This window comes from Hyposmocoma kahamanoa, unplaced genomic scaffold, assembly GCF_003589595.1.
Source record: "Hyposmocoma kahamanoa isolate Upper Pololo Valley unplaced genomic scaffold, ASM358959v1 100021, whole genome shotgun sequence".
In the NCBI taxonomy this organism is placed as follows: domain Eukaryota; kingdom Metazoa; phylum Arthropoda; class Insecta; order Lepidoptera; family Cosmopterigidae; genus Hyposmocoma; species Hyposmocoma kahamanoa.
Window position 1 is genome coordinate 114,546 of NW_020653200.1, and position 27,292 is coordinate 141,837.

The window sequence follows — 27,292 nt, forward strand, 5'->3', positions numbered from 1 at the left end:
TAATTACGATTCAGTTTAGGACGTAAAATGAATCGTTGTGAGACAGCACTACGTGAAGTGCATATCACTGTCCCGCTTTTTTGTCGTTTCGAACCTATACTGAACTGCACCACGATGGCAAGCATGTCCTACCGTAGTAACGCGGTCGACGTCATGTATATGCCATTGATACGATAAAAAAGATCACCCCCTTTAAAGTTTATATTTGTGACGAAATATGTACTATGTCCTTTTCCGCGGTCCCATCGATCTCTATACCAAAATTCATCAAAATTTATTCAGCTGTTTAATTGTAAAAACGTAACAGATAGATCAGAGTAACACCTCAGATGATACGCATTTAATAGCGGAATTAGACGCTGTTTATTAATATACCGGCTTAATGGTACTAAGCATATTGTGTATTTGTTAACAGCGCTATAAATATTACATTACATTTATATAAGAGTTCATGGTAAGGCCACAGCACAACTTCTACCTCCGGCAAACTCGCGTCAAAGCTCAATGCAAAACAAAGCAGTTTCGAATTGACGATATATTAAGTAAACATTTTTATTTTTATTTTATTAAAACCTTTTAATCAGCTACCTCTTGTAATACTAGTTATAAATCTCAAAACTTATAGATGTGACTCGCATTTGATTATATTCTTTTTCGATAATGAATTGAGATTGTACCTCACTATTGTAATCTGTCAAAACGATCATCACAACGTGCCGGTACTGTAGGTACTCGGGTATTGCTCGTGTAGAGAATACGCACGGCGCTGATATTGCATACCTACATAAAGGAACGTAGACTAGATATATGCACCCTATCATGTGTACAACAGTATAAGAGATCATTAGGTCAGCAATAGCTGGTTTAGATGTGTTATTAAACAACATGGATATGTATCTGCTTCTGCTATTTTTACAACGAATTGTATAAATTGTATAAATATCAACAGGACTGGATCCTAAGGATGACCGGCCGCAGTCACACTCCACGAGTGAAGATAGACCACGGAGGAGAGCTGCAGATCATGCTGCCACCAGACCGCAACAACTCTGGCGAGGTGTGTCTTTTAGCGGAAAGCCCTTATAGGATACTAAGGGTAAGTAATAACACAAATATTTTTTTTATACAACGCAAAATAATGCAAATGTATTTAAATAGATTAATAACAGAAGCAATCGTTAATCGTCTACCTTTACACACACGCGCGATGTTCAGCAGCGATGGAAACGCGCGATTGCATCGCTACACTTGTGATTTATAAGCGATTGAATGAATTAATGAATGAAATATTCTTTATTGCACATAAAAATTACAATTAAAATCCAGTACAATAGCATAAGTATAACAGTAGTGGTAATTCAATGTGCAACAGGCGGCCTTATTGCTATGTAGCAATTTCTTCCAGGCAACCTTAGGATAGACATTTCGGATATGCAAAAGAGGTGCAACCAAAGAATATCATCATAAGTATACTACATAATAAGTAATAATAATAAAAAAATATATATATACATATCCATAGATAGATATACATATACATACAAATAACAATAATATTATTAATACGTACATAACAATAAATACATAATAATATTAAATGCTTATATACTTTTAAAGGAAAAAGAAAAATGAAGTATAAATGCAGGAAATAAATGAAAGGATAGTAGAGTACAGACGAAATTTAGGAGTTGAGGAAGTGATCCTTGACACGTAGTTTGAAGGAATCAAGAGAAGTGGATCGTCGAATCGATTCAGGGAGAGAATTCCACAATCTGATCGCAGAAATGGTAAAAGAGTTGGAATAAAAGTTAGAGGTATGAGAGGGCAAGTTAAGTAAGAGAATATCAGAGGAGCGAAGGGGACGACAGAGTGTAGAAGAGTGGAAAGTAAAGCGATCTTTAAGATAAGAAGGCGTAAAGGGATATAACAGAATTGAATAGAGAAGTGAAAGGATATGAAGATCTCTACGCCGATGGATGGGCAGCCATTTCATTTGTGCGCGAAATTGGGAGACATGGTCAAATTTACGTAGTCCGAAGATGAACCTAACACACATATTTTGGAGCCGTTCCAATTTATTGAGCAGAGTTACTGACAAATCTGGGTAGCAAACATCTGCATAGTCCAGTATCGGGTGGAGAATGCTCTGGGCCAGAGTAATTTTGGTTTTAGTCGGCAAAAAGTTTTTAAGCCTTCTCAGAGAGAAATACGCACCAAACACCTTCCTGCTAACGATTGCATCAATGCACATGTGCATCTGCACAACGTTTGCGCAACCACTCTAATCATCATCATCATATCAGCCGGAAGATGTCCAGTCCACCCTTAGAGGTGGAATGTTTTCTTCAAATTTAAATGAGTCCCATAATGAAAGACCCAATTTCGAACAAAAAAGAATCGGCATAACTTTATTATAAAAAGAAACCGAACTCAAAAGTTCGTATAAATTCATCTACTTGCCAAGTTCCATGAATTCGGTTACCTACCGGAAAGTGCACGAAGCCGGATTCGTCCCCTAGTTTGCCACCCTTAGAGGTGGAATGTTTTCTTCAAATTTAAATGAGACCCATACTGAAGTATCCTCTTTCGAACAAAAAAGAATCATCATAAAAATAGGCGCCTTGACGTCGACTTGCGGACACCAGTCAAGTACCAAGAATCATCATAACTTTTTTATAAAAGGAAACCGAACTCAAAAGTTCATAGAATTTCATCTAATTGCCAAGTTCCATGAACTCGGTTACCGGAAAGTGCACGAAACCGGATTCATCCCCTAGTTTGCCAACCTTAGAGGTGGAATAATTTCTTCAAATTTTAATGAGACCCGTACTGAAGTAGAGGGTACTCATCCAACAAAAAAAAGAATCATTAAAATCAATATAAAAAATACAGTCCAATTAAGAACTACCTTCTTTTTTGAAATCAGTTAAAAATGACTGTTATCTATAACAATCATTTTTAAAGAAGAGTATTATATAAAATGTTCTTATAAAAAATGAATTAATAATGAATTATCGAGTTCTTAGGTTTTCGCGATTGTTAAACATAGGAAATGAAACTATTTTTCCGGATTTAAATCTCGTATATTTGTTTTTTCAAACAAACAAACCGACGTTTCGGGCCCTTTACAGGTCCCATGGTCAAATGTGATTTATATTGTAGATTTCACACAAATTTCATGCTAAGTGCATTTGTCCCATGGGATTTAAGTTTCTTGCTCGTTCTTTACAAGGAAGTCAGCACAGTGATTGAGCAGTAGCTTAAAAAATTACGTTTTCAAGCATTGACTTACAAATAAATGGACGACGGGTCTGATACAAAAACCACGAAAGAAATGTCCCAAGTCAACCTATTTAAACGTAGTGATATGTAAAGGAATATGAAAAAGCTAAAACGTTGAATTTAAATTGTGATGTCATCGCAGTACTGTCTAATTTTGCTTGCTTCGCTGTCAGTCGAACAAACGAAGACTAAAGCGTGAATGACGCTCTGTATACGATTTTAACGCCCTATAAATTCGGACACTTTTTAGCGCGGACCCGACGTCCATATAATTGTAAGTCAATGTTTTCAAGTGTAAATTTATTTTACTTTTAGACTATTTTTTTTAATTCTCGCAAACGAGGTATATTTATAATTGTCAATAATCAATTAACATAAATATGATCCAACTAATTTAAATAATTGAATCACTTTTTTGAATACCGGCTCTTCTCAAAAACATTCGTCAGGAAAATTGGTTAAAAAAACTGAGGCGTATCTGGGGCGCAAAGTGATGGATCGTATACCGGTCCAATGCTGCCACGTGATTATTTTAATCAATGGAAAGCTCTGAGTTTTTAATCACGATAAAATTTTCCACATTTTAAGCCGAAGTGTAATAATAACTTAAAAATTCACTATTTCGACCGTTAATCTTGAAAAGCAGCGACCTTGCTACATTGTACTCGATAATTATAACTTTTTTATGAAAATACCAACCCCAAAAGTTTCCTCGGTTTTCCAAGTGTTTCAATTACGTCTGCCATTACCGCATACGAGAGACGGCTGAATAGTAATGTGCTAAGCATGAAATTAAAACGAACAATGACCACGAAGTTTATATTTCTATATTCTATCTTTGGCGCATGCAATGTGTACAAAAAGGACAGTTAGCTATTTGATTATTTTGTGTGTTTTTGTCATTTATATTTACGATTTATTTATATATAAATTAAATATAATAAAACTGTACAAAATAACACTTTTAAATGAAAACTATGTTAACACAATATATTATTATATAAACTTTATTTGAAAAAGCTAAAAATAATACCAAACGGACATGGGGCGCAATTCGTACTGTTGCTAAACTAGGTTCAAACAATAGTGATACTAGTGAGCTCCTCCATCTTACAGACAACCCTAGTGACTCAGTTAATAAAGCTAATAATTATTTCGCTAAAATAGGAAAAACTCTGGCTGAAAACATTATTCAAGATACTCTCTACTATTCAAATGAACCCAATGTTACGATTTCTAACTCTTTTGTATTGACTGAGACGGACTGTCATGAGGTTCACAATACCATTATGGAACTCAAAAATAGTCCTGCTACAGGTATCGATGACATACCTACAAAAGTCCTAAAAATAGCTTCGCATGTCCTTGTACCCCCAATTACTCACATATGCAATAGGAGTTTCATAGAAGGTGTATTTCCTAATAGTTTCAAAACTGCACTAATCAAACCAATTTTTAAGGCTGGGGACAAAAAAAATATCACCAATTACAGACCTATTTCTATTTTACCTTCACTGTCAAAGGTCTTAGAGCGACTAATAAATAAAAGGTTAAGGAATTACTTACATAAATATAACATCATTTCGGATAATCAATACGGTTTTACTTACAAAAAGTCGACCGAACATGCTGTTAATGACCTTATTTCACATATAGTTACACAATTAGAACAAAAAAAGAAGTGCTTGGCAGTATTTTTGGATCTGGCTAAGGCCTTTGACACTGTTTCTGTACCACTACTGTTAAACAAACTGGAAAAAATAGGCATCAGAGGCACAGCTTTGGATTTGTTTGCAAGCTATCTTAATAATCGAACACAACAGGTCTCGGTCAATAATATTGTAAGCGATACACAACCAATTCAATACGGGGTGCCACAGGGCAGCGTTCTTGGTCCTAGTCTATTTTTAATTTATATTAATAACCTTTGCAATCTTCAGCTTGATAAGGGTAAAGTATTTGCTTTTGCTGATGACACAACTCTAGTATTTCAGGGCTCATCGTGGGATGAACTAAATGGTACAGTTGAGACACAGCTCGGTCAAGTCATGAAGTGGTTACGTCAAAATTTGCTCACCCTCAATTTAAGTAAGACCAAATTCGTTACCTTCACAAAGCTAGAATGCCTTCAACCTTGTAATTTGCATATAAAGGCTCATACATGTACATCTCGTGTCAATCCTGAGGTTATTTGCTCATGTGATTATATAGAACAAGTGCCATTTATAAAATATCTCGGCGTATACATTGATTCGACTCTTTCATGGAAGCACCATACTGAAGCACTTACTAAACGGATTCGTAAACTTATTTATATATTTAAACGTCTAAGATCCGCTACTGAACTTAAATTACTTAAAATGACATATCTTGCACTATGTCAGTCATTGGTAACGTACTGCATAACAGCATGGGGCGGTACGTACAAACGTTACATGATGAATATTGAAAGAGCTCAGCGTGCAGTACTGAAAGTTATGATGTGTAAACATTATACATACTCAACTGTCCAAATATATGCTGACGTAAAAGTTCTAACAGTCCGCCAACTATTTATCCTCAAGTCTATATTAGATTGCCATTCAAAAACAACTTATAATCCATTAGAAGTAGCAAAAAAAAGACGCAAAGATATAGTTTTCAAAACCGAATTATGTTCGTCATTCGCAAAACGACATCAAATGTTTTTGGGACCTATGTTATATAATAACGTAAACCGAGCTATTGAAATTTTCTCTAAAACACGTAAAGAATGTAAATTGGCAGTTACTAAGTACTTACAACTAAAATCCTATGAGGAAACCGAAATAATGCTGCAAACAATACAATAAATAAAATAAATTGATACAATGTTAGTAATTTATAATTTATAATAACTAAAATAATCAAATTTATACACATACACACAAGCACACATCACTCACGCACGCACACATATACACACCACTCACACAAACACACACACACACACAAGCGCGCGAGCGCACCCACATCCACACAAACATGTCAATCTCCGTTTGCATGAAGTTTTTTGCGTACTGTTTTATTTGCCACAAATTTGTTATATATATTGCTATCTTATTTTTCTCTTTATTTCCTTATATTTTATATTGTTCTACGTAACTTATTCTCCACACAGTGTTCACTTGTAATTTGAGTCTGAGAGTGAGGGATCGGAATACTGTAACACAGGATATCCTAGTACAGGTTCCGCTCACTCACAATGGTAATAGACCATTCATTCATGTTCTCATTATGATATTCATTAACTAATCTAAGAATACCATTGTGATTGGAAATAAATGATTATTATTATTATTATTATTATTATTATTATTTGTTTAGTGAAAATATGATACAAAATCCTGTTTTTACACTTTACTGCAGTAATTTTGATAAGTTATTTTTATTGGTATTGCATGATTGACAACCGCGCTGTCAGTTGAACAAACGTAGACTGTTGCGCGATTGACGCTCTGTATGCGATTTTAACGCCCTACAGATGCGGACACTTTTTAGCGCACACCTGATCTCCATTTATTGGTAGGTCAAAGCGATCATGGCTCCTTTTTTCAATATGAAATTTAACACAGGAAATCAAATGATCTTATACGTTTCCTTAAAAAAGGTGTAAATAGGAAATGCGCTTATTAGTCTGTTAAAAAAAAGTTGTTGCTCATTTTTTTGCTTACTTTTTTCGTCCGCCATTTTGTCTACGCAAAGCGAAACGTACTAAACAAAAAATCACTAATTTTGAAAAGAGAATAAACAACGAATACGTCAGACTCGTGGCCAGTTAGTACTTTTGAATTATAAATCGTCAAAAGAGATTACTTTTCTCGTGCATCAAAAAAGCTTAAAGAGAACCGACTCCGATGGGTAGCAGGAGAGTAGAGAGTTGGTCAGCAAATGTAGTATTAAACATCTCCACAAAACCCCGCGGAACATGAAGACTCCCGGTTACGTGGTGAAACAATATCGAGAAAGACCTCAACTCATTGAATATCTCACCAACGACAATCCAGGATAGAGCGTCCTGGTGTCGAAGTACAAGAAGGCCCCAAATAAAATGGGAATAGTTGTAGAAAAAGAAGAAGAGGTATTAATTAACATCAACGTGCCAAGTTTTATTGAAATTGAATGGTTAACGGAAAATGGGTTAAGTTCAATACCGGATTCAACCCTTAATTTGCCATCCTTAGAGATAGAATATTGAATTACTCTTACTATTGAAGTACTCTTTTCCAACGAAAAAAGAATTATCGAAATCGGTTCGCAAAAGTCGGAGTAGTCGCGTACACAAAAAATACAGACAACTTGAATTCTCTTTTTTTGAAGTCGATTAAAAATGTACAAGTAATTACAGATTCACCATATTATGGGCAATGTGCTTGACATAACGTTGCCTGTCATAATGAAGCCTCTTGGGGAACTCTACCCACTTAACAATTTTACCCAAAAAAGCCATTAACCAATTAGCAAAAAACATTGTCTTAATTTTTACCATTTAACTGCCTCTGTGGCCGAACGGTTACCATACCGGACTGCCACGCAAAGGTCTCGGGTTCGTTTCCTGGGCCGGGAGAAATGTTTGTATGGCCTACATTTATTTATCTCGTGAGTTTGGGTGTAATTTGTGGCTGCCTATGTGTATGCGCGTTTTGTATAGGATAAAACAAAAAAGAATCGGTAATTCTGAAATAAATTCTTTGGGAAAAGAGTTCGGCGTCACGTTAACGTCCTAACATATCATTCGCACTTTTTTCACATCTTATATGCTATTACACAATTCTTCATCCAGTAAGGGCGCATTCTAATTAAACGTGTGTAGAAGTGCTGCACTAGGGCGTCTGTGGCACGACTGTCGTGCTGCTTATAATTTTCATACAATAATAGTGTAAGTGGGCTGTAGCTGCGCTCTAAATACATATTGTATGAAAATTTGTAGTGATCCCATGCACGCGCTATTGCAGCGCTTCTACAAGCGTCTAATTTGCAGACGCCCTTAGTGTGTAGCGATAGTGATCCAGGTCACTTTGTGATGGTCACTTTATAGCCATTGTGGTGCTTTGGAAACTGTTATTATGTTATGTTAGAAATTGGTGACTGTGGAAACAGAAAATTCCCGCACCACCTGGTTTCATCATACCTCCAAAGTTACTGCCATTGATATAGGTTACTACCATCAGGATACGATCTCTGGTGGCTCGGGGAATTGGTGGCCATATAAGGGGCGTCGACTGTCACTCTCTTGTTTAACTAATCCATACGGACGTTTTCGAACATTTTAAAACAGAAAACTTCAGGTCCACAAATTTCTTTCAAGTCGGTTAAGGAAAGAAAAGGTAACAAAGAAGTAAGGCTGTAACAATTACATTAAAGAGAACAAGTACATTATTATAAAACACTACACTTTCTAACTTGATGATGATGAATATAAAGATATTAAGTACACTTACCCCAAAAGGGCTGAGATATCAATATATCATTTACCTATGAATACGTATCTGTAATTCAATAATTACAGGTACGTATTCATAGGTACATGATAAAGCTGTAGTGGCTATATACTTATTAAAATTGGCAGATGATTTTTTGGCAAAGTCAAAGTCAAAACATTTATCGCATTCACGTTGTTACATTTATAGGTGTTAAATTATTGGTATAGATCAACATGAACCCTGTAAGGGCGCAGCAATGTCAAATCTAAAATCAGAATATAATTTGTGCTACAATTTACTTACAATTTATGAGAATTTAAATGATTTGAAAATATACATTTTTGCAATCGTCAAAAGGTCATATTAAATATGTATTAAGTATGTCATGTAATAATAAATTACGACCTAAAAACTAGTTCAGGTCAAAACATTCTAGAATTATATTTAACATTAGTCAACTTAATTTTTTTTTAAATAATTAGTTAAGATAAGATGTTTATTGCGAATTTAAATTTTATCCACACCTATTTAGATTACTAGTGATTGTAAAATTAGTAAAGAGATCAAAATTAGACGCGTTTGAATTTTAAGCAGCTCCGTATGCTGTCGCGATCGAGCAGGGAGCGACGATGGAACGAAAGAAAATCAGAATGCGAGGCAAAAGAACTACGAAAATTCAAAATTTAAATTTAAAGCCAGGAACCGGAGAAAGGCGATAAAATGGTGGGATGACGATGTAAGGAGGTAACATCTTCACAGTCTAACCCAATTTGACTGCGGTGCCCCAACACAGTCCATGCAGCACTTGCTGTTATGCCTCTTGTACCCAAATACATGTACGAGAGACGAGCTCTTCTTAGCCACGATAACGCAGTCAAGGTGGCAATACACTATTCAAAGTTATTATGGCCCTCAAATAAAAGAACCGTCGTCACGAGAAGAAGAATTAGAATTAAAATTATTTCCCGCCACAGAGATTTGAATCATTTTTGACCTCTTATTTGAGAAGCAAACATTGTCCCACTATGCTACCATTTTTTTTAACATTTTTTTTCCATTTGTTGTATAAGCCGAGAAAAAAACCCTGAAGAATTTACCACAAAATTAAATCGAGGGAATGACCCGATGAGAGGAAGCCGTAACAACAACAGACGTGTTTGTTGTGCCCCTTGTGCCCTAATACCTGTACAAGACAAGATCTCTACGCGGCTACGGATAATCCAGTCAAGTTAGCAACATACTATTCAAAGTCAATACAGTCCTAAATTAAAAGAAGAATGCTATATAAAAAATAGTAATAAACTTTAGATTACCATGCTGAATTGCCGCGCAGGCTTCAAATCCCGGACTGGGAGAAATATTTGTACAGCCTACATTTTTTTTCTCTCGTGAGTTTGGGTGTAACTTGTGGTTGTCTACATTTGTGTCCATGGCACTCGCGATACAGGGTATCCCTAGTGCGGGGCTATGAGTATGTGCTTTATTTAAAATTATCTTAAATTAATTTTCTAATACTTGACAAAAACTACGATAACAACTATGTTACTAAAGTAATATTGCGTGATACTTACTTGCTTAAAATAAATTAAATTCAATCTAAAGCAAAACTATTAAGTCCTACTTCTTTTGTTTAATACGTAGAATAAAAACATTGTCTTTCGGAACAAAATTGTTGGTAAATTTATAGCGAGAATGTTAATTAATCTTTATTGACTCCATTTCTTTGGATCTTGCGACAGAAACAAATTATTTCTTTTCCGCGAAATTGGAGAACACAATGGCGCTTCTTTGGAGTTTGAAAGTTGGCAAGTTCGAATTTCGGTTGAATACCGGCAGTTATATTCATGTATTCATTTGATTTTACTTCTTAAGGAAATTCCTTAGTTTACGATATTTTATGTTCAGAATAAAGGACTATCCACACACATCAGGGTCGTGCCCGAGACTTGGGCGGACTGTGCTAGTTTGTTTGCTCTCCGGGCCTGTCCCAGCGAATTCATACAAAATATATGCAGTGATATTTTTTGATACCCTAAGCGCCCAGTTACACGATGCGAAAGATACCGCCCAGTTACCACGCCTTCATATACATTAATGGCGAATTTGAATTTTATTTACCTACTAGGCAACAACGTTTAACGGCCGCCGCCCAGCCGCCGCATAGACCAAATTCAAACCAAATTCGCCCGCGTGCTCGAGACGCTCATTTAATGTTTAACTTTTAAACAAATACAGCGTATTTTGCCATGACAGTTAGACACACGCGGTCGCTGCGCGGCAGCAACGCGGTCTCCGCTCGGCGACCGCGCGGCTGTGCGGGGTGAGCGCGATAAAATTCGTGTCGAACAGATGCACCCTTTTTTCTTTTTTTTTTGACGGGGGGGAAATCTTTATGGATACCCCTGAGCCCAGGGAGACTCAGGGGTTATGTGGGGACTCTCCCTCCACACTGGAAGGCCTACCCCACTAAAACCCCCCCGGGTTTCCCTCTCGCCGGTTGAGTCGGCGCCGTGGGATCAGTGAACATTCACCACGACGCCGCCCGGCCGCCCTAGCTTGCGCCAGGGCTCCCGCGCCAACGGAGGGACGAGTCGGTTGTCCTCCGACCCGCCCCCCAGAACAAATGCACCCTGACGGAGCTCGGACCGTCCACATCCCGGGCACGGCCCTGAAGTATGTGGATGCGACTTACTCCATTATATATTTTTTTAATAATACTAATTGACGGGACGAACAAATCACACGCCTGTCCATAACAGTTGCAGTGCCATTCCGAGCTTTAAATTCCAAAATATCTGAGGGGCACTGCCACTGGGCCCGACACCCTGAGATATAAGTTGACAAATACCGTGTGCCTATAATTTCACCAGCATCTTTAACCCTTCGAAGCCGGAACGTAGTAGGTAATGCTCACATTACTGCTATTTACATGCTATCTACTGCTATTTACATGCTATCTACTGCTAGTACAGTAAAGCATAATATTCCACTGCAGAGTCAGTACTTCATGAAATAAAGATATTTTGCTGTCAAACGAGTCTACGTGGTTTTTGTTTTTGTATTTTTTTATGTGACGTTTGAGACTTGCAGTTTCTAGAACTGTAGTGATTTTACATCATAAAATCGAATGAAAGAACTCGATTGAAATATCTTATAGAGATGGTGACTAAAAAGGAGAGAGAATGAAACGAAAAATTAAAAACAATAATTCAAGGACAAATAATAAAAAAATTATAAGGATTCAATTATTATATTACTAAATTACTAAAAAACCTAAATAACATATTTAAAAAATGAACAACAACCAAATACAAAATAACAAAATAATCAACAAAACAGCATTAAAACAAGAATAACGAAATGAAATTTGTATGATTTCCCTAAAAACATCGCGCAAACAAAGGAAAACGACTATGCAGTTGTATTATCGCGAAATATACGATAGCCGGTTCGATTTATCAATTCTATGGTGTAAATCTCTATAGATAAAATCGACTCACCCGTAGAACAAAGATCTTTGTGCAAGACTACTTGTTCTCAGGACGTAGTACATTTCGTTCGTTCTTCTTCGCTGTGGATGTCAGATTAACCGTTGTTCGATTTTATAAGATATATAAATTTTCAAAACACCTTTACGTAATTCTTAGTTTGAATAACGAAATTATTGTCGTAACGTACTTATTCTCTTTTCGCTATATAATCACATCGGACTTTGTTCTTCGGATGAGTCGAAATATTCCATTGCGTTTAGTTTAGTTGGGTTAATTTATTTTTATCATTTCATTTTGTATCTACTTAAGAGCTCTCATGCCAAAAAAGGTTTGACATTGGCTCCGCCCAAATTTGTGAAACAAATGTATGCCTGAAGTTCGCGTGACATGCGACAGGAGATGTTGAATTTTGCGCATTAAAAGTACCAAATTCGTTTTAGCGGAATAACTCTAAAAGTAAAGGGATTAAAAAAAATCCGTAGTGACATTTGTCGATCATGCATAAATATAATTAATTATCAAATTTTTGTCCTAATAACCTGTAGCATTTCGAGGATAAATCGAAAAAATGTGAAAATTAGAGGTCATTTCGTGATTTTTATCTATCGAGGAAACTTTATTGTTTTATGTTTCTGATTAATGTCTATGCTTGAATATATCGTGTAGTTATTCGTACAATATTTTATTTTTACTTTAAAGTGGATATACCCATTTAAAATCAAATCGAAGATTAGGAATTTTTCCTCTGAGCAGAGGAAAAATTCCTAATCTATTATTCCTAATCTAAGAGGGAGCCCTCTTAACATACTGCGTACAAGAAGCAGAGGTCTTTGAGTCACTAGAGGCAAATTTAAAAAAAGAATTATGTACTAAACTCTCCCATAGTAAATATTTCATATAAATGATGATTCTAATAAGTATAAGGTAAAAAAACTATTTCACAATAATTGCGACAATGATGCCATCGCGGACGTCGGAATAGCAGATTAGCTCTAACAGATAACATATCTAAAGTGTTTCAACCCATTAACTGATCACGAGGGTAAAACTATGCCATTTGAGTACTTAATATCACATACATTGATAATGCTTATACAAGCGCATACATTATCATCATTGGAGGGTGGGTAGTGATTATGAAATTCCATTTTCTATAATCCTGGCTAAGGGCTTTGGCTTCTTTTATCAGAAATAAATACTTATGTGTTTTCTATTGGAATTATAAAATGTATGAAGTACTATCGTAAATGATATATGTGATCTCAAGTCTCCTGGGTACCGCTCTCTTAAAATTCGACATCTTGTCGCCTTGTTTACGAAAAAACTTAGAGCTATATAGTATATATCGAGTTCTTAGGTTTTCGCGATTGTTACACAAAGGAAATGAAACTATTTTTCCGGATTTAAATAGCGTATATTTGTTTTTTCAAACAAACCGACGTTTCGGGCCATTTACAGGTCCCAAGGTCAGTCAACCGTGACCACGCGTGATACGCGATTTAAATCCGAAAAAATAGTTTCATTTCCTATTATATAGTAAAGTCATAAATAACAATTAAATAATTACAAATTACATGCTTCAATGCTATCTGCCTCCGTGGCCGAACGGTTACCATCCTGGACTACCACGCAGTGGTCCCGGGTTCTATTCCCGGGCCGGGAGAAGTATTTGTATTGCCTACATTTATTTCTCTCGTGAGTTTGGGTGTAATTTGTGGTTGTCTATGTGTGAGTCCGTGGCACCCGCGATACAAGGTTCTCTACTGCGGGGCTATTAGTGTGCGTTATTATTATTATCTACCACACTCACCAAAAAGCCCAGCCCTGACTGATCTTGGCGTAAAGGTGCCATTCACGCCGCATTTCCTTGCTGTATGGCAATAGACAATCTTTGCGCCTAGAACAACCCGGCTCAGGAGACATCTCCACTCTCTCTTGACCTTCACCCGAGTTCCGCTACAAACTTTTTCTATCGCTACCTCAACGACCCGCCGCCTCAAGCGGAAGGAAAATGTAGCTAATTTCCAAATCAAATCTCAGCCGCTGCATCAGCTGAAATCATTCTGCCACTGCGAAGCTACAAATGTGCATGCTAACACATGTCGCATCCCACAGGAGACACCGAAACTCTCCCACGGCACCAGATTAATTCCGTCGAGCCTTTTCCCATCTGATCGATTGAGACCTGAAGGTTCCAGCACGCATGGAATATTTGCTGAAATTAGAGCCCGACGGATGATTTCGTTTAAGGCATGACGCCGTGAAAATCTCCGACTTTGTCGACTTTGAAATAATGTTGCATCATCAAAAGAGCTAAGTCGAAACATTTTACTTCATATTATAAATGTCACAATATTATAAATCAGAAACATTTATTTATTGTAAAATACAGGTGTTACTTACAAGTGATTAGATCTACAATTCCTACCCAAATCAGGCGTACAATGTCTTAAAATTACAATTCAATTAAAATTTATTACAACTTAAATGTCAAAAAATAAAATTATAATTAAGTTAGTTATACAATTGTCAAATATTTGATGTCTTTATATAAAATTCGTTAAGTTTGCAAAAAACTTTGTCAATTAACCATTTTTTTAAACAAGCTTTAAATTTATCACCATTTAAACATTTCATTTCCATTGGAAGTCTGTTATACTTTAAAATATAATGTCAAAGGTAATACGATCGTCATGGATATCGGAACTAATTTTATAAATTTTATTATTATTATTATTATTAAATATTATTAATTTAATAGCATTTTCAATATTAAATGCCCTAAGCCATTTAGTTTAAACAATGCTTGATTGATCAAGAACTTATTGTGCAACTTTGAAATTGGTATACTAAACGTTCTTTCCTTAAGTCCTTATTAAAAATTTGAATTTAAAAAACCGGAGAAAACTTTTTCTTCGAGGATAACTATATTTTTTTATTCTTGCCCTATAAGTATAAAAATGCAAGGTGGCTCGAATTATGTGTCCGGGAGTGCATATTTTGCAAAAGTAATTCTGTTACGTTTTCATGCCTAAACTGCTGAACTAAATTTAATGAATTTTGGTTCATATAGATAAGACCAAGGAGAAAGACATGGGCTACTTTTTGTCACAAAATTAAATCTTAAAGGGGGTGAAATAGGATATGAAAATTTAATAGAGAATCAATCATTTGTCAAGTAAGGTATTTGTTAGGTAAGTTGGAAAGAATAAAAAGTAATAAGTACCAGGATCTCGGCTCCGAGTACCTATTTACGGCCTTTGGAGTAGAAACCCTTGGCCCGTGGGGTCCCGGTGCCCTTCATCTGTACAAAACTTTATACAAAAAATTAATAGACTGTCTGAGAAACCCAAGTGCCAGAGCTACCTTGCCTCACGCATTAGCATAGCTGGAAGGGGGAACGCTGCCATCATCTTGGGCGCCTTGCCGTGGGGATAGTATTATAAATATAATCAGCATATTTTCCACGTGCTTGTAATTTTACCAACACCCTTGCCCTTAAAAACCGGAACGCAGTAAAGGTCACATTACCGCTCGGCGGCAGAAATATGTAAGGTGTCAGTACTTCCCTAAAGCAACTCTTTCACAAGGAGCTCTACTGCTAAAATAAAATGCACCACAAGAGGGTGTCAAATCACTAGATTACTGAAGCTAAAAAAGTGCTCAGATCTTACAGATAACTACTTAATTAGGCTTAGACTTTTTACTTTTCCACACGCTATATGCCAATATCTATTATATTTGTTTCAAGTTACTTGATCCTCACTCTGCAATAACCCACTGTAGACTTAATCCTCTGAAATGCCTAACCCTGTAGACAGAGCGTTTAATGAAGTTACCAACTGATATGAAAAGTAACGATGATGTTAAAGCTGTAAAAGGGGAAATATACGAGGACTTGTTAACGTAATCTTGTTACGCGTATGTAAGGGTGTTGTTTCGGGTGAGATCACATTAACTGGAGCTGTAATTAAGCGGCAACGACGAGCGGAGCGGACTGCGTAAAAGTAACTAAAAAAATTATATCGCATGTGTGGTTTATCACCTTTCGCTGAGTACAATATATAATAATATATTTTTTTTTAGTACCAAGTGATGGGGTGAACAATTCGTGCCCCTGTCACCTGAGACACAAGTTGACCCCTCGAAACAGGAACGCAGTAATGCTCACATTACTGTTTTTCTGTAGAAATAATTAAGGTGACGGTTCTTCCCTGGACGAATTCTTTAAAAAAGAGCTTTACTGCAATTTAATGTTAAAAATAAATAAAATTTGAGGAGACTCGGGCTCACAGTGCAATGTGTAATGGATTGATGAGGATAATTATTAATTTCGTTGTCCTACTTTATATTTTCATAACTTCCGCTCCTCTTGTCATCATATACAAACTTCTCTGCCCGCTGTCACTGTATCCGCAACTGTAGGCAACATTTGAACTTGTTAATACAGGTAATGGATAAATGTTGTATTTTGATTACACTGATAAGGATTAAACTCAATGATGGACGAAGTAAAAAGTATGTACACAATTGTCTCTAGATAAACGGTCACTGCGGTACTATCGACTTCAGTAATCCTGTAACAGAGTGCTTTTTATAATAACAATTTTTTTTTTTTTCAAAAGGCAATATAAGTAGTACTCAAACTCTTTTAAATAACTTTAGCTCTTGTAGCTATTTTACTAAGGCATTTAAAAAAGTCCAGTTTGAGCAGTTATTAAAAATTGGATGATCTCGGAAAGTGATATTTGAGCGCCTTTGTCGAGCTTCGGGTAGCTGTTGGATCGTTTTCAGATATGACTCGGGTGTACATAAGCCACGTATGACATTCATATCTGATCGGAAATTATTATTATTTTGAATATTAAAATTAATTTTATATCGTGTGGCGAGTGAATAAGTTGAAAATCTATTCTTGTAGTTCACGAGAAAATGTGTTTACGAGTTTTTCGTCATTGTCATTCCGAGCCTAATATTGTGTCAGTCTCGGCTGCAAAATTTAAAGAGGTAAGCGATACGATGTGAGCTGTTGCCCGGTAGGAGGATGGCTGCTTGTCAGTTAACAAGTCAACGGTTGGAATTTCGTTAGTAGCATGTACCTAGGTTTTTTACTTGTAAGGTAAAGTACAGTTATGAATGTTATTAAGACAAAGATGAGACAAAGAAAAACTCCTTCATATATCGGACTGTTAATACAATAGTGTATCAATTCAAAAAATGTATTTTTTCAAAATTGATAAAAAAACAACTTGCTTCCTTGGCGTGATAATTTTTTTTAATGTATGTATAAGTTAAACTTTTGAACAGACGTGTAGACAATTTCGTACTTGTCAAATATATTTAAAAATAAAAAGGAAAAAATAATTTCACATTTTTGAGTAAGGCCTGTTTTGTCCAGAACTAAGTAACAAAAAGTTTGCTTCATTTTGAGTTAAGTACATATATTTTAATTGTTTCTAACAATATTCTAACGACACTTGTATTGACGTGTAGACATTGACTTACAAATAAATGGACGATGGGTCTAATACAAAAACCACGAAAAAAATGTCCCAAGTCAACCTATTCGAAATTTAAATTGTTATGTCATCGCAGTATCGCGCTGTCCGTAGAACAAATGAAGACTAAAGCGGAGTGTCGCGCTCTGTATACGATTTTAGCGCCTTACAAGTGCGGACACTTTTGAGCGCGGACCCGACGTCCATATAATTGTAAGTCAATGCGTGTAGAGAACAAATGTTATGTTCAGCAATAGTATAATCTTATTTTCACATATTTTGAGTTACAACACTATTATAATATCTCTGCGAAATCTGTCTGGACTTGTCGAGAATTAGTCTAACCGAATTCGCTCTAGTTGCTATGAACAATGTCTTTTCTTTACCATGTTTTACCTCACTACGGCGTAGTATTATAACTGTCTCAGCGGCCGAGCGGTTACCACTGGTTTGATTCCCGGGTCGGGAGAAATATTTGTATAGCCTACATTTGTTTCTCTCGTGAGTATAATTTGTGGTTACATATTTGTGTGTCCATGGCACCCGCTATACAGGGTTTCCCTAGTGCGGGGCTATGAGTGTGTGCGTTATTATTATTCTTTTAGTCAAAACTACGGTAACGGCATGGTAACGGTGTTTTCTATACATTCAGAATACACTTAGACATAAAAATACCGCCCTTAAAATTTCGTGGAATCACATCTATTCATCGAGTATTCGATGCATTTATTTGACAAATTTTATTGAAACCGGTTACCGAAAAGTGCGCGAAACCGGATTAATATCCTAGTTTCCCACCGTCACAGGTGGAATATTTTCTTCAAATTTAAATGGGTGTACGATACTGATGTATCCTTAAAAAAATTACGAAAATCGATTCACAACGGAGTTATACCGAAACATACATACAAAAAAGAAATTGAATTGAGAGCCTCCTCCTTTTTTGAAGTCGGTTCATAACAATGTACACACGCCAGTATCTTGTTCCGTTGCACTGGAGTCGATTTTCGAACTAAAATGTGTAGTCTGATGTGCCGTTGGCCGTACATAATATTTATTTTTTTATAACCTAACCAAATAATTAGGTAATTATTGCTTCTACGTGCAAAAACGTTATAACAATTAAAGTCGCTTCGTCCAGTAACTGGTCTATTGTGATCACCACCACCAATTCGAAGCATTCGAAGCCAAGGCCAACAGTGTTAGAGTACTAGAGGATATTCCTGGCTGCGACTATTTTGATGTCCTCTGGATGTGGCCTGGATCTTAGCTTCGCATGCCCATCGTTTAGCCGTATTGTCAAGGCAGTGCAGGGAAATTTCATCTGCCTAGTGCAGAATCTTATACTCTGTTTCCTGTCTGCCCAAAATTTTGTTTGTGTTTATTCAAGCCGCAGTACCCTGTTAAGGTTCTAGTCAGCATTCTGATGCCATTTCTGCAGAGTTTCAGAACTTCTCTACAATGTCTAGCATAGTAGGCAGTTATCAGGGAATTCGAATACTTAAGTCTTAAGCCAGAGTTGGGACGTATTTAGTAGCAGCAGAGCTCCATGAAAATGAATTTGTCCAAGAATGTTTTGCAGCGTAAGAGTGCTGGTGCAATTACAGGCACAGGGAACTTAATAACTTGCCATTCCTGGTTTTCAAGTTAAGTTTTGAAATTTTAATGGAAAAATGTCTGCCATGGAGGTCACTTCTATGGATCCGTGGAGAAAAATATGCTCATGGAAGTGACATTTGATCCATGGATGTGATTATTGTATGAGCGTGCAGGTATGAAGGATAGGGTTGTGATTTTATGTGCATTGCTTTTTTTGTACACTTTCTTTTATACGGCGAACACCAAAAGGAGAAAAAAACAGCATAAGCGGTGAGTAGAATTAAGAAGACTTTTTATTTCATCCCCTATAACAAATTCTCTTAAGGGCTGCGAGCTCCGCGAATATTTTTCCCTTAAATAACAAGACCAAAAATAATCAAATCCATCATCAATAAATAAATGAAACACATTTTCACAAAAAAATGACACAATTATGACAATTAGTATTTATTTTACTTCCACGTGGTCGATCTACTTGACATGCAATTGACCTTGTAACCTTGATCTGATGCTGCAATTAAAACTGTATGAAGACCACCCAATTGTACAACTAGTTGCTTACAGTGGATGTCGATGATTTGTTAGTTCACAGATGGTGACGTTATTGAGTTTTTGGAACACACTGTATTTTTATATTATATATAATAAACTTTTAGCTTTATTATGTACTTATATGGACATAGAATACACTTGACCCTTTATATAGATTTTACACTTGAGACGGATGTTTTAATATTGGAGTTTGTATGCTGTTTATATTACCTACTTTCGAAAGCTATTGATACCATTTAAGATAAAATCAATCGTTGGCTCGTTGTCTATTATAATATTACGCTAAATTTAAAATATGCAAGAGCACAACTAGCTTAGTTTCCGGATGCGTAGTTACATTAATGGGTGTAGTATGTAGCATTCGAATTTGAGCGTGCTAAGTTTACCGAACCGCCTAAATACACACTCAAAAGTGTCTAGGGACCAAGAACGTTTTCATTTTTGTCAACTTCATTTTCTAATTCAAATTATAAAATTCACCAAAAAAAGTCCATCGGTGTCAAAAACATTTTATTAAAAAAACCTAATTTTCACAACACAAAAGTCGAATTGAGAATTTCCTCCTTTTTTGTAGTCAGTTAAAGATTATCGAGTTCTTAGGTTTTCGCGATTGTTACACATAGGAAGTGAAACTATTTTTCCGGATTTAAATCGCGTATATTTGTATTTTCAAACAAACTGACGTTTCGGGCCCTTTACAGGTCCCATGTCCCAGTCAACCGTGGCTATGGGACATGTAAAGGGCCCGAAACGTCGGTTTGTTTGAAAAAACAAATATACGCGATTTAAATCCGGAAAAATAGTTTCATTTCCTACAGTTAAAGATTCTTAGCTATATTTAATTAACTATTCAACTGTTTAAAGATTATTCAGCTTTAAAGACGCTGTATTGTAAAAACGTGACTTTGCAGATAATCTTTGCTGTTGTCGACTTTATTCCATTTCCATAATACACCAAATGTCAAGTCGTTCGGAATATTGAAAGTAAAAGGTAACCGGTTACTCTTTGCTGTCGTTGAAGTTACAATAGTATTATAATCTTGTTCTTACGCTGCAATCAGTACAATCTGCAGACTTCGCAACTCCGAAGCTACAGTAGAATAATAGAACTTATCATGTTTATTATATCGGAGTTTTACACACACACGTGTATGTGTGTAAAACTCGCTCACGCGCGCACGGACACGCACACGAACAAGCACACGAACACACACACACACACACATGCCACCTAGTTAGCTATCATTAATATTTTTATTTTTTATTAATATTATTACTATGTTTATCTTGCATATTTTTTCAGTTATTCTTATTGATCTTTTTTTTCTGTAACGTTATTATTATATTTTACTTTTTTTTTCTCTGGTGGCAACGTAATACAATGAACCTTGTCACTCGTTAATTGATTAAGACACGGATGAACACTGGCTCTTATGTCACAGGTTTCCTAATTTGAGAGTCACGGATTATCTTGTAATGTTCTAACCATATCCTAGATTTAATTTTTGCTGTGATCTAACGCTTGGAAATGAATACATTACCATTATTATTTAATATTTATTTAAATTGCTATTCACATGACGCTAACACAATATGCGACATTAGATAAGTGGATACTTGTCTGCGTCAACGATAACCTTGATGTCAATAAGCTTTTTAATAAAATATTCCGTTTTCTAAAGGTAAACATATTATATTTAACATTATCAAATCGTTTATAACACTGCCCTTTTTATATATTTTTTATAATATCAAGTGACGGGACCATCGAGTATATAATCAGAAATAGAGACGAAATAAGGGCCATATATTCCTGGTAACACTCGTTTGCACTGAAATATAGACAGGCCAACTACTGACCTGTGTGTACGTCTTCGTATATTCCAAAAAATATTCTGTATTTATTGTAATAAAGATAATATTATCTCTAACAATGCCGTGCTGTTCTATTCTGTGTTATGAGAAAAACAGCAAAACAACTAATTACAAAGCAAACGGAATCACATTTCATCGGTAATTAAATATTAAATATGTAATTTTGCCATTTTCGTCCATTATAGCAAAGCTCAAGTTAACTGGTCGATTTGAAGTGAAACAGTTGACGAGACCCATTGATGACACCCGTCAATTGTTTCGAACTCGGGCTAGCAAATCGGAGAATATGGCAGAATAGTTTTCAAACAAATTAAATGACATTACGTCTCTATTTCTGGTTATATACTCGATGGACGGGACGAACAAGTTTCTATAACCATTTCGTAGCCACCATTCGGTTATCGCTTTACTCGAACTGTCTTCAGCACGTCACGCAGTATGCCCTGCTCATCTCTTTTTCAAGTTCGTTATCCGATCTTCAGGATCCTGGACCTTGGTTCATCTTCGGTTTTGAATGTAATTGTAATATAGAACGTCTTTTGTAGAGCGATGATAGTCTAGGGGGAGAGCGATTGTTTCTCAATTGAAAGGTCTACGGGTAGTCTAGGAGGAGAGCGATTATTTCTCCATTGAAAGGTCTACGGATAGCCTAAGAGGAGAGCGATTATTTGTCAATTGAAAAGAGTACGGATACTCTAGAAGGAGAGCAATTGTTTCTCAATTGAATGGTCTACAGGACGTCTCACGTTTCTATAAACATTTCTTAACCACCATTCGGTTATCGCTTCACTCCGTCTGTCTTCACCACATCCCGCAGTATGTCCTGCCCAGTTATATTTTAAATTCGTTATCCGATCTCTTAAGTCAAGGACTTTAGTAGAACATAATTATATGATTTGAATGTAGAACAATGAACTCAAATGTCCTTTTCAAGTATTTATTAAGCAAAGTTGGCAACTCTACAGTTTTTATAAATGCATGTGAACAATTGCCAATTGCAGGCATGCCAGTGGTTAGGGTTTGTGTTGCGTAACTTTGCCTCACTACTGCTTCGATAACCCGCATGCTATACGGCACTTGTATAAATACATTCTCATGTTAGAATAAGTTCAAAAAAGTTTTGTACCAAAGAAAATGAAAATGTCTTTACTATAAATCGTATAATAAAGTAATCGCTTATTGTCTCGTTAACACGTTAATAAATAATATTTATTATTTAATAATATACATATATATATGTGTGTGTGTGTAGAGAGAGTTGAGAGTTGTTGAAGACAGGTTTGTTTGTGAAAGAAGCAAGGCACTGTCAACTATCTATTCAGTAGGCAGTCTCTGTAATCCGAAGCTTATGTTGTATAATATTTTAGCCGGCCGGAGGCCAATTGTCGAACACTAGCAATTATTTCGTACACGAAATGAGAATAAAGGATTTTCATGACAGCAGTCTTCTCAATATACTTACAAATTCGTTTAAGGGGCAATGTATACGATAGTATAACAAAAACCGTGTTAATATTAAAACTTTGAAATTTACGTGGTTTAAAAATTTTTCAACAAGGAGATTGCGCCACAAGTTTGCAATACAGTGGTTCGTTTGCCAAACTCAGGCTGCTTCTATGTGTGATATATTAAAAGATTTCTAGAGTTTTTTACTTCTAACTCTTTTTTTGTATAATAGTAATTAACTGGACACGTTGTAGTACCAGTCAGAGCTTTAAATCGCAAGATCTTAGGCTCAACTGACACTGGCGCAGAGTCGAAGCGTCGCGACGCGTCATGTTTTTCGCCTATAGTATATTCGTCTCTATTTTTCCATTATTAAGGTACAAATTTGTGTTATGCAAATATGGAAACTAATGGATGGTTGTAGTTGAAAAACAGCACGCGACGGGATGCTTCGACTCTGCGCCAGTACGGGTCGAGCCTAAACGGATATAACACATGTTAGTTGACAAATCTCATATACCTGTAATTTCATCTCAATCTCTACTCAAGAGCATCTGTTTTGAAGAGTTCAAATATGTATTATTATAGTTTAATATAATTTTGAAAAAGCGGTGTATATAAAAAAACAAAAACAAAACACGTTTAGAAACTTTATAAGACACCAATACCCGTTTCGTGACACACGATCTATTTCTAAGTATGAATATTTATATCCGGAGTTTATTGCGGAATAATATTTAATTATTCATCAAAGAGCTGTTTAATTATAGTCACGTGTAAAGTCATGCGTTTTCAAATGAACGTCTCACTTGCGATCAGTGACAAGCTCAAGGATCACGTGGTTGGTTTTAGAACAAGCAATAAAACAAACTCTCTCTTCTTCTGGGTACAAATCTCGTTCAAACAAGGGTTATGTCGATTTCTAGTAACGTCTAGAGACTTTTAATTTAAATTCTCCGTTCAAGGAAAACTATTTATTAATAATTGCCTTCTTACGAAAGAGAAATTCGATACCTGTCCATCGTACTGACTTTACTGGCTTTTATTAATAAGATTTATGTAAGAAATATCCAGACCTCGTCGCGTCTTTAATAGCAATAGAACTCCACGTGAAGGAGTGCGCCCAGGGAAGTCAAAGTCAAAGTCAAAGATTATTTATTCCATAGGTAAAATAAATTTACACTTGAAATCGTCACATTTAAGCTACTGCTCGTTCACTACGCTGACCTCCCTGAGAAGAATGAGCAAGAAACTCTAGGGATTGCTCTTTTCAAATAAACTTAAATGCTATGGAATACACTTTGAATTAAATTTGTGTGGATTCTGGAGCCATGTCGTCTTTCCATACATCTTTATCTAACACGTAGTCTTCAATTTTGTAATATGATTTTTGGATCAAAACATTTTTAATGTAGTTTTTAAACTTAGGAAATGATAAACTTAATATATGCTCCGGAATTTTACTGAAAAACGTATACAGTTCCCCATAAAAGAGTTGTTTACCTTGGTTAAACGAAATCGTGGTACCATGAGTTTGGACTTAGCTCTAAGGTTAATATTATGGATATCTTCTTTCTTATTGAAATTATGTATATTTTTACGAGCATATAAAATATTTGAGTAAATGTACTGTGATGCCACAGTCATGATACCAGTCTCTTTAAACTTTTCTCTGAGAGAAACCCGAGAGCCTAGACGGTACACAGAACGAATCGCTCGTTTTTGCAATACAAATATGGTTTGAATATCTGCCGCTTTACCCCACATGAGAATCCCGTAGGACATTATACTATGGAAGTAACTAAAGTAAACTAGTCTAGCAGTACAGTAGTAAGTACTGCCACCTTACCTATTTCTGCCGCCAAGCAGTAATGTCACCATTACTGTAGTCCGGTTTTGAAGGGTAAGGGTGTTGGTGAAATTACAGGCATGTGTCTCGGGGTGACAGGTGCAGTGGCAGTGCCCCTCAGGTCTTTGCGATTTATAGCTCTGAGTGGCACTACAACTGTTATGGACAGGCGTGTAGCTTACCATCAGGCGCACGACTTGTTCGTCCCGTCACTTGATATTATAAAAAAAAATAAAAGAAACCACAGCAGAAGCAGGATAATAAAAACAAGAGAAACTAATTCTATTTAATAAAAAAGTGTGACCGGTAGACCCAATAAGCCATATTTTCTGTCTGCTCTAGAAGGCTTGTTTAAGTTAGGTTAGTTGTTTAGGTTTTTCTGCATAAACACGTTCAACAAAGCGGCCTATGGTAATGCCTTAAGGTACAATGTCGCGAGAATATGACCGTCTGTCGTAGAGCGTCCACGCTCCGTAGAGTCTCGGATCCAATGACGGTCATGTAGCCGCCCGCGCTACACGTTTCGTAGACCCGCGCTACGCGTTCTCAGTTTTTGACTTTTAATTCCAAACTTAATTTTTGGAACTTAAATGTTACTTTTTGAAAGCCTTTGACTAATTTGTTTTCTTATCAACTAATTTGAGAGGTTTATAGTGATGGGTTCTTTTAATCAATCAAAGCGGTTGAGGAATCTGCAGAATTTGAAAAGTGGCGCTATCAAACTACCTCGTCACTGGTCCAAAATGCTGGGGCTGGTAAATATCAGTAAGAGTTCCATAGAAGAAATCCTGCAGGTGAGGTTTTGTCATTGTTTACAAGTAACTTGTTTTTCATTGATAAATAACGCAAGAATCTGAAAATTTAATTATTGACTTATATATCAGTTAAGAACGAGGTCATATTCAATTAGATATTTTAATTTCCCGACTTTAGATCTTTTTGACCTTGTTCAAGAATTAGTTAGATTGTATTTAGGGAATGTTCGTTTTGTTTACTAAAGCAGAAAATATTTGAAGACTATCGATATCTTAAATTTCCACGATTGCTAGACTCATTTCGACGTGGAAACTCGTTTTTCGGATCCATAATTCGTGTATTTGTTTTTTTTATTTTCAGACAAAGCATTTCGTAGCCATGACTGACTAAGATGGTATTAATCATCAAACAGATATGTCTAATATTATCGCAAAGCGCGCTATTATGAACTATTGTTACAAAAATGTTTGTTACAAAAAGTGTTTATAAGAATTAATAATTATAGAATATAACTGTTAACACGACAGTGTATTAACTGAAAAAGCGTATTTTTTCAGTATTAACAAAAGCGAATTACTTTCCAGTTCACTTCCCGTGAAAGCTCATTAAAATTTATGTATAGGTCATAGTTTATTTTACACACATCTAAACAATTTCCTACTTGCCAAATATATTTAAAAATAATTTTACATTATTTTTAAATAAGAACACTTTCGACCAAAAGTAGCTCTCAAAATCTTTGTCTCATTTTGAATTAAGTAGACATTCTTTTAATTGTTTCTTACAATGATTTCAAATTTTACATTTAGCTATGACATAATCTTGAATTTCGCATATTTTGAGTTACAATAGTGTTGCTATAATAGTGCGATGTGCAACAAAAGTAACTGGAAATAAATAACGCGTCTTACAATACACACTTTTTTGAATAGTTTCGTAAATCCTTGGAAGTATGGGCTTTTATAAGAAGTTAACACATTCTTAGTGCTACTAAAACAATAGTTCCATATTAATATTATAAATGCGAAATTAACTTTGTCTATTATGTTTTCACGTGCAAGCTGCTAAATGAATATTGTAAAATTATATTGTATATATTGCAAATAAAATTCATATATATAATATATGAATTTTGGTACAGTGATAAATTGGACTAGGAGAAGGATTTTGAAATTAAATGAAATGAAATTTTATTTGCTTAAAACATGGTGTGAAAGATGGAACAATTATTACAAACGCATGTTTTACCTGACTAGGCATGCAAAATGTTGCATAAAATTTAGTTTAATTATGGCATTGTCATCAGACGTGTGCAAGGAATAATAATAATAATAATAATCAATTAATTAATTAATAACAACAGAATAATAAACTATCAATATCAAATTATTAAATATCATACATCATGATTACATTAAACATACATATACCTTATAATTTCATGTCGACGTCTAATAATCAACAAAGAATAATCAGTCAATTAAAAACAACAAAATAATAATC

General features: G+C 35.6%; 1 protein-coding gene across 1 annotated transcript in view; it reads left to right on the plus strand.

The window, feature by feature from the left end:
* The window catches only part of LOC113233660 (transient receptor potential cation channel subfamily A member 1), a 99,344-nt gene that overhangs the window by 15,797 nt on the left and 56,255 nt on the right, over positions 1-27,292 (plus strand). The window contains exon 2 of the mRNA XM_026468869.1: positions 950-1,096. Coding sequence (XP_026324654.1) covers positions 950-1,096 — 147 coding nt within the window. The remainder of the gene's footprint in view (positions 1-949; positions 1,097-27,292) is intronic.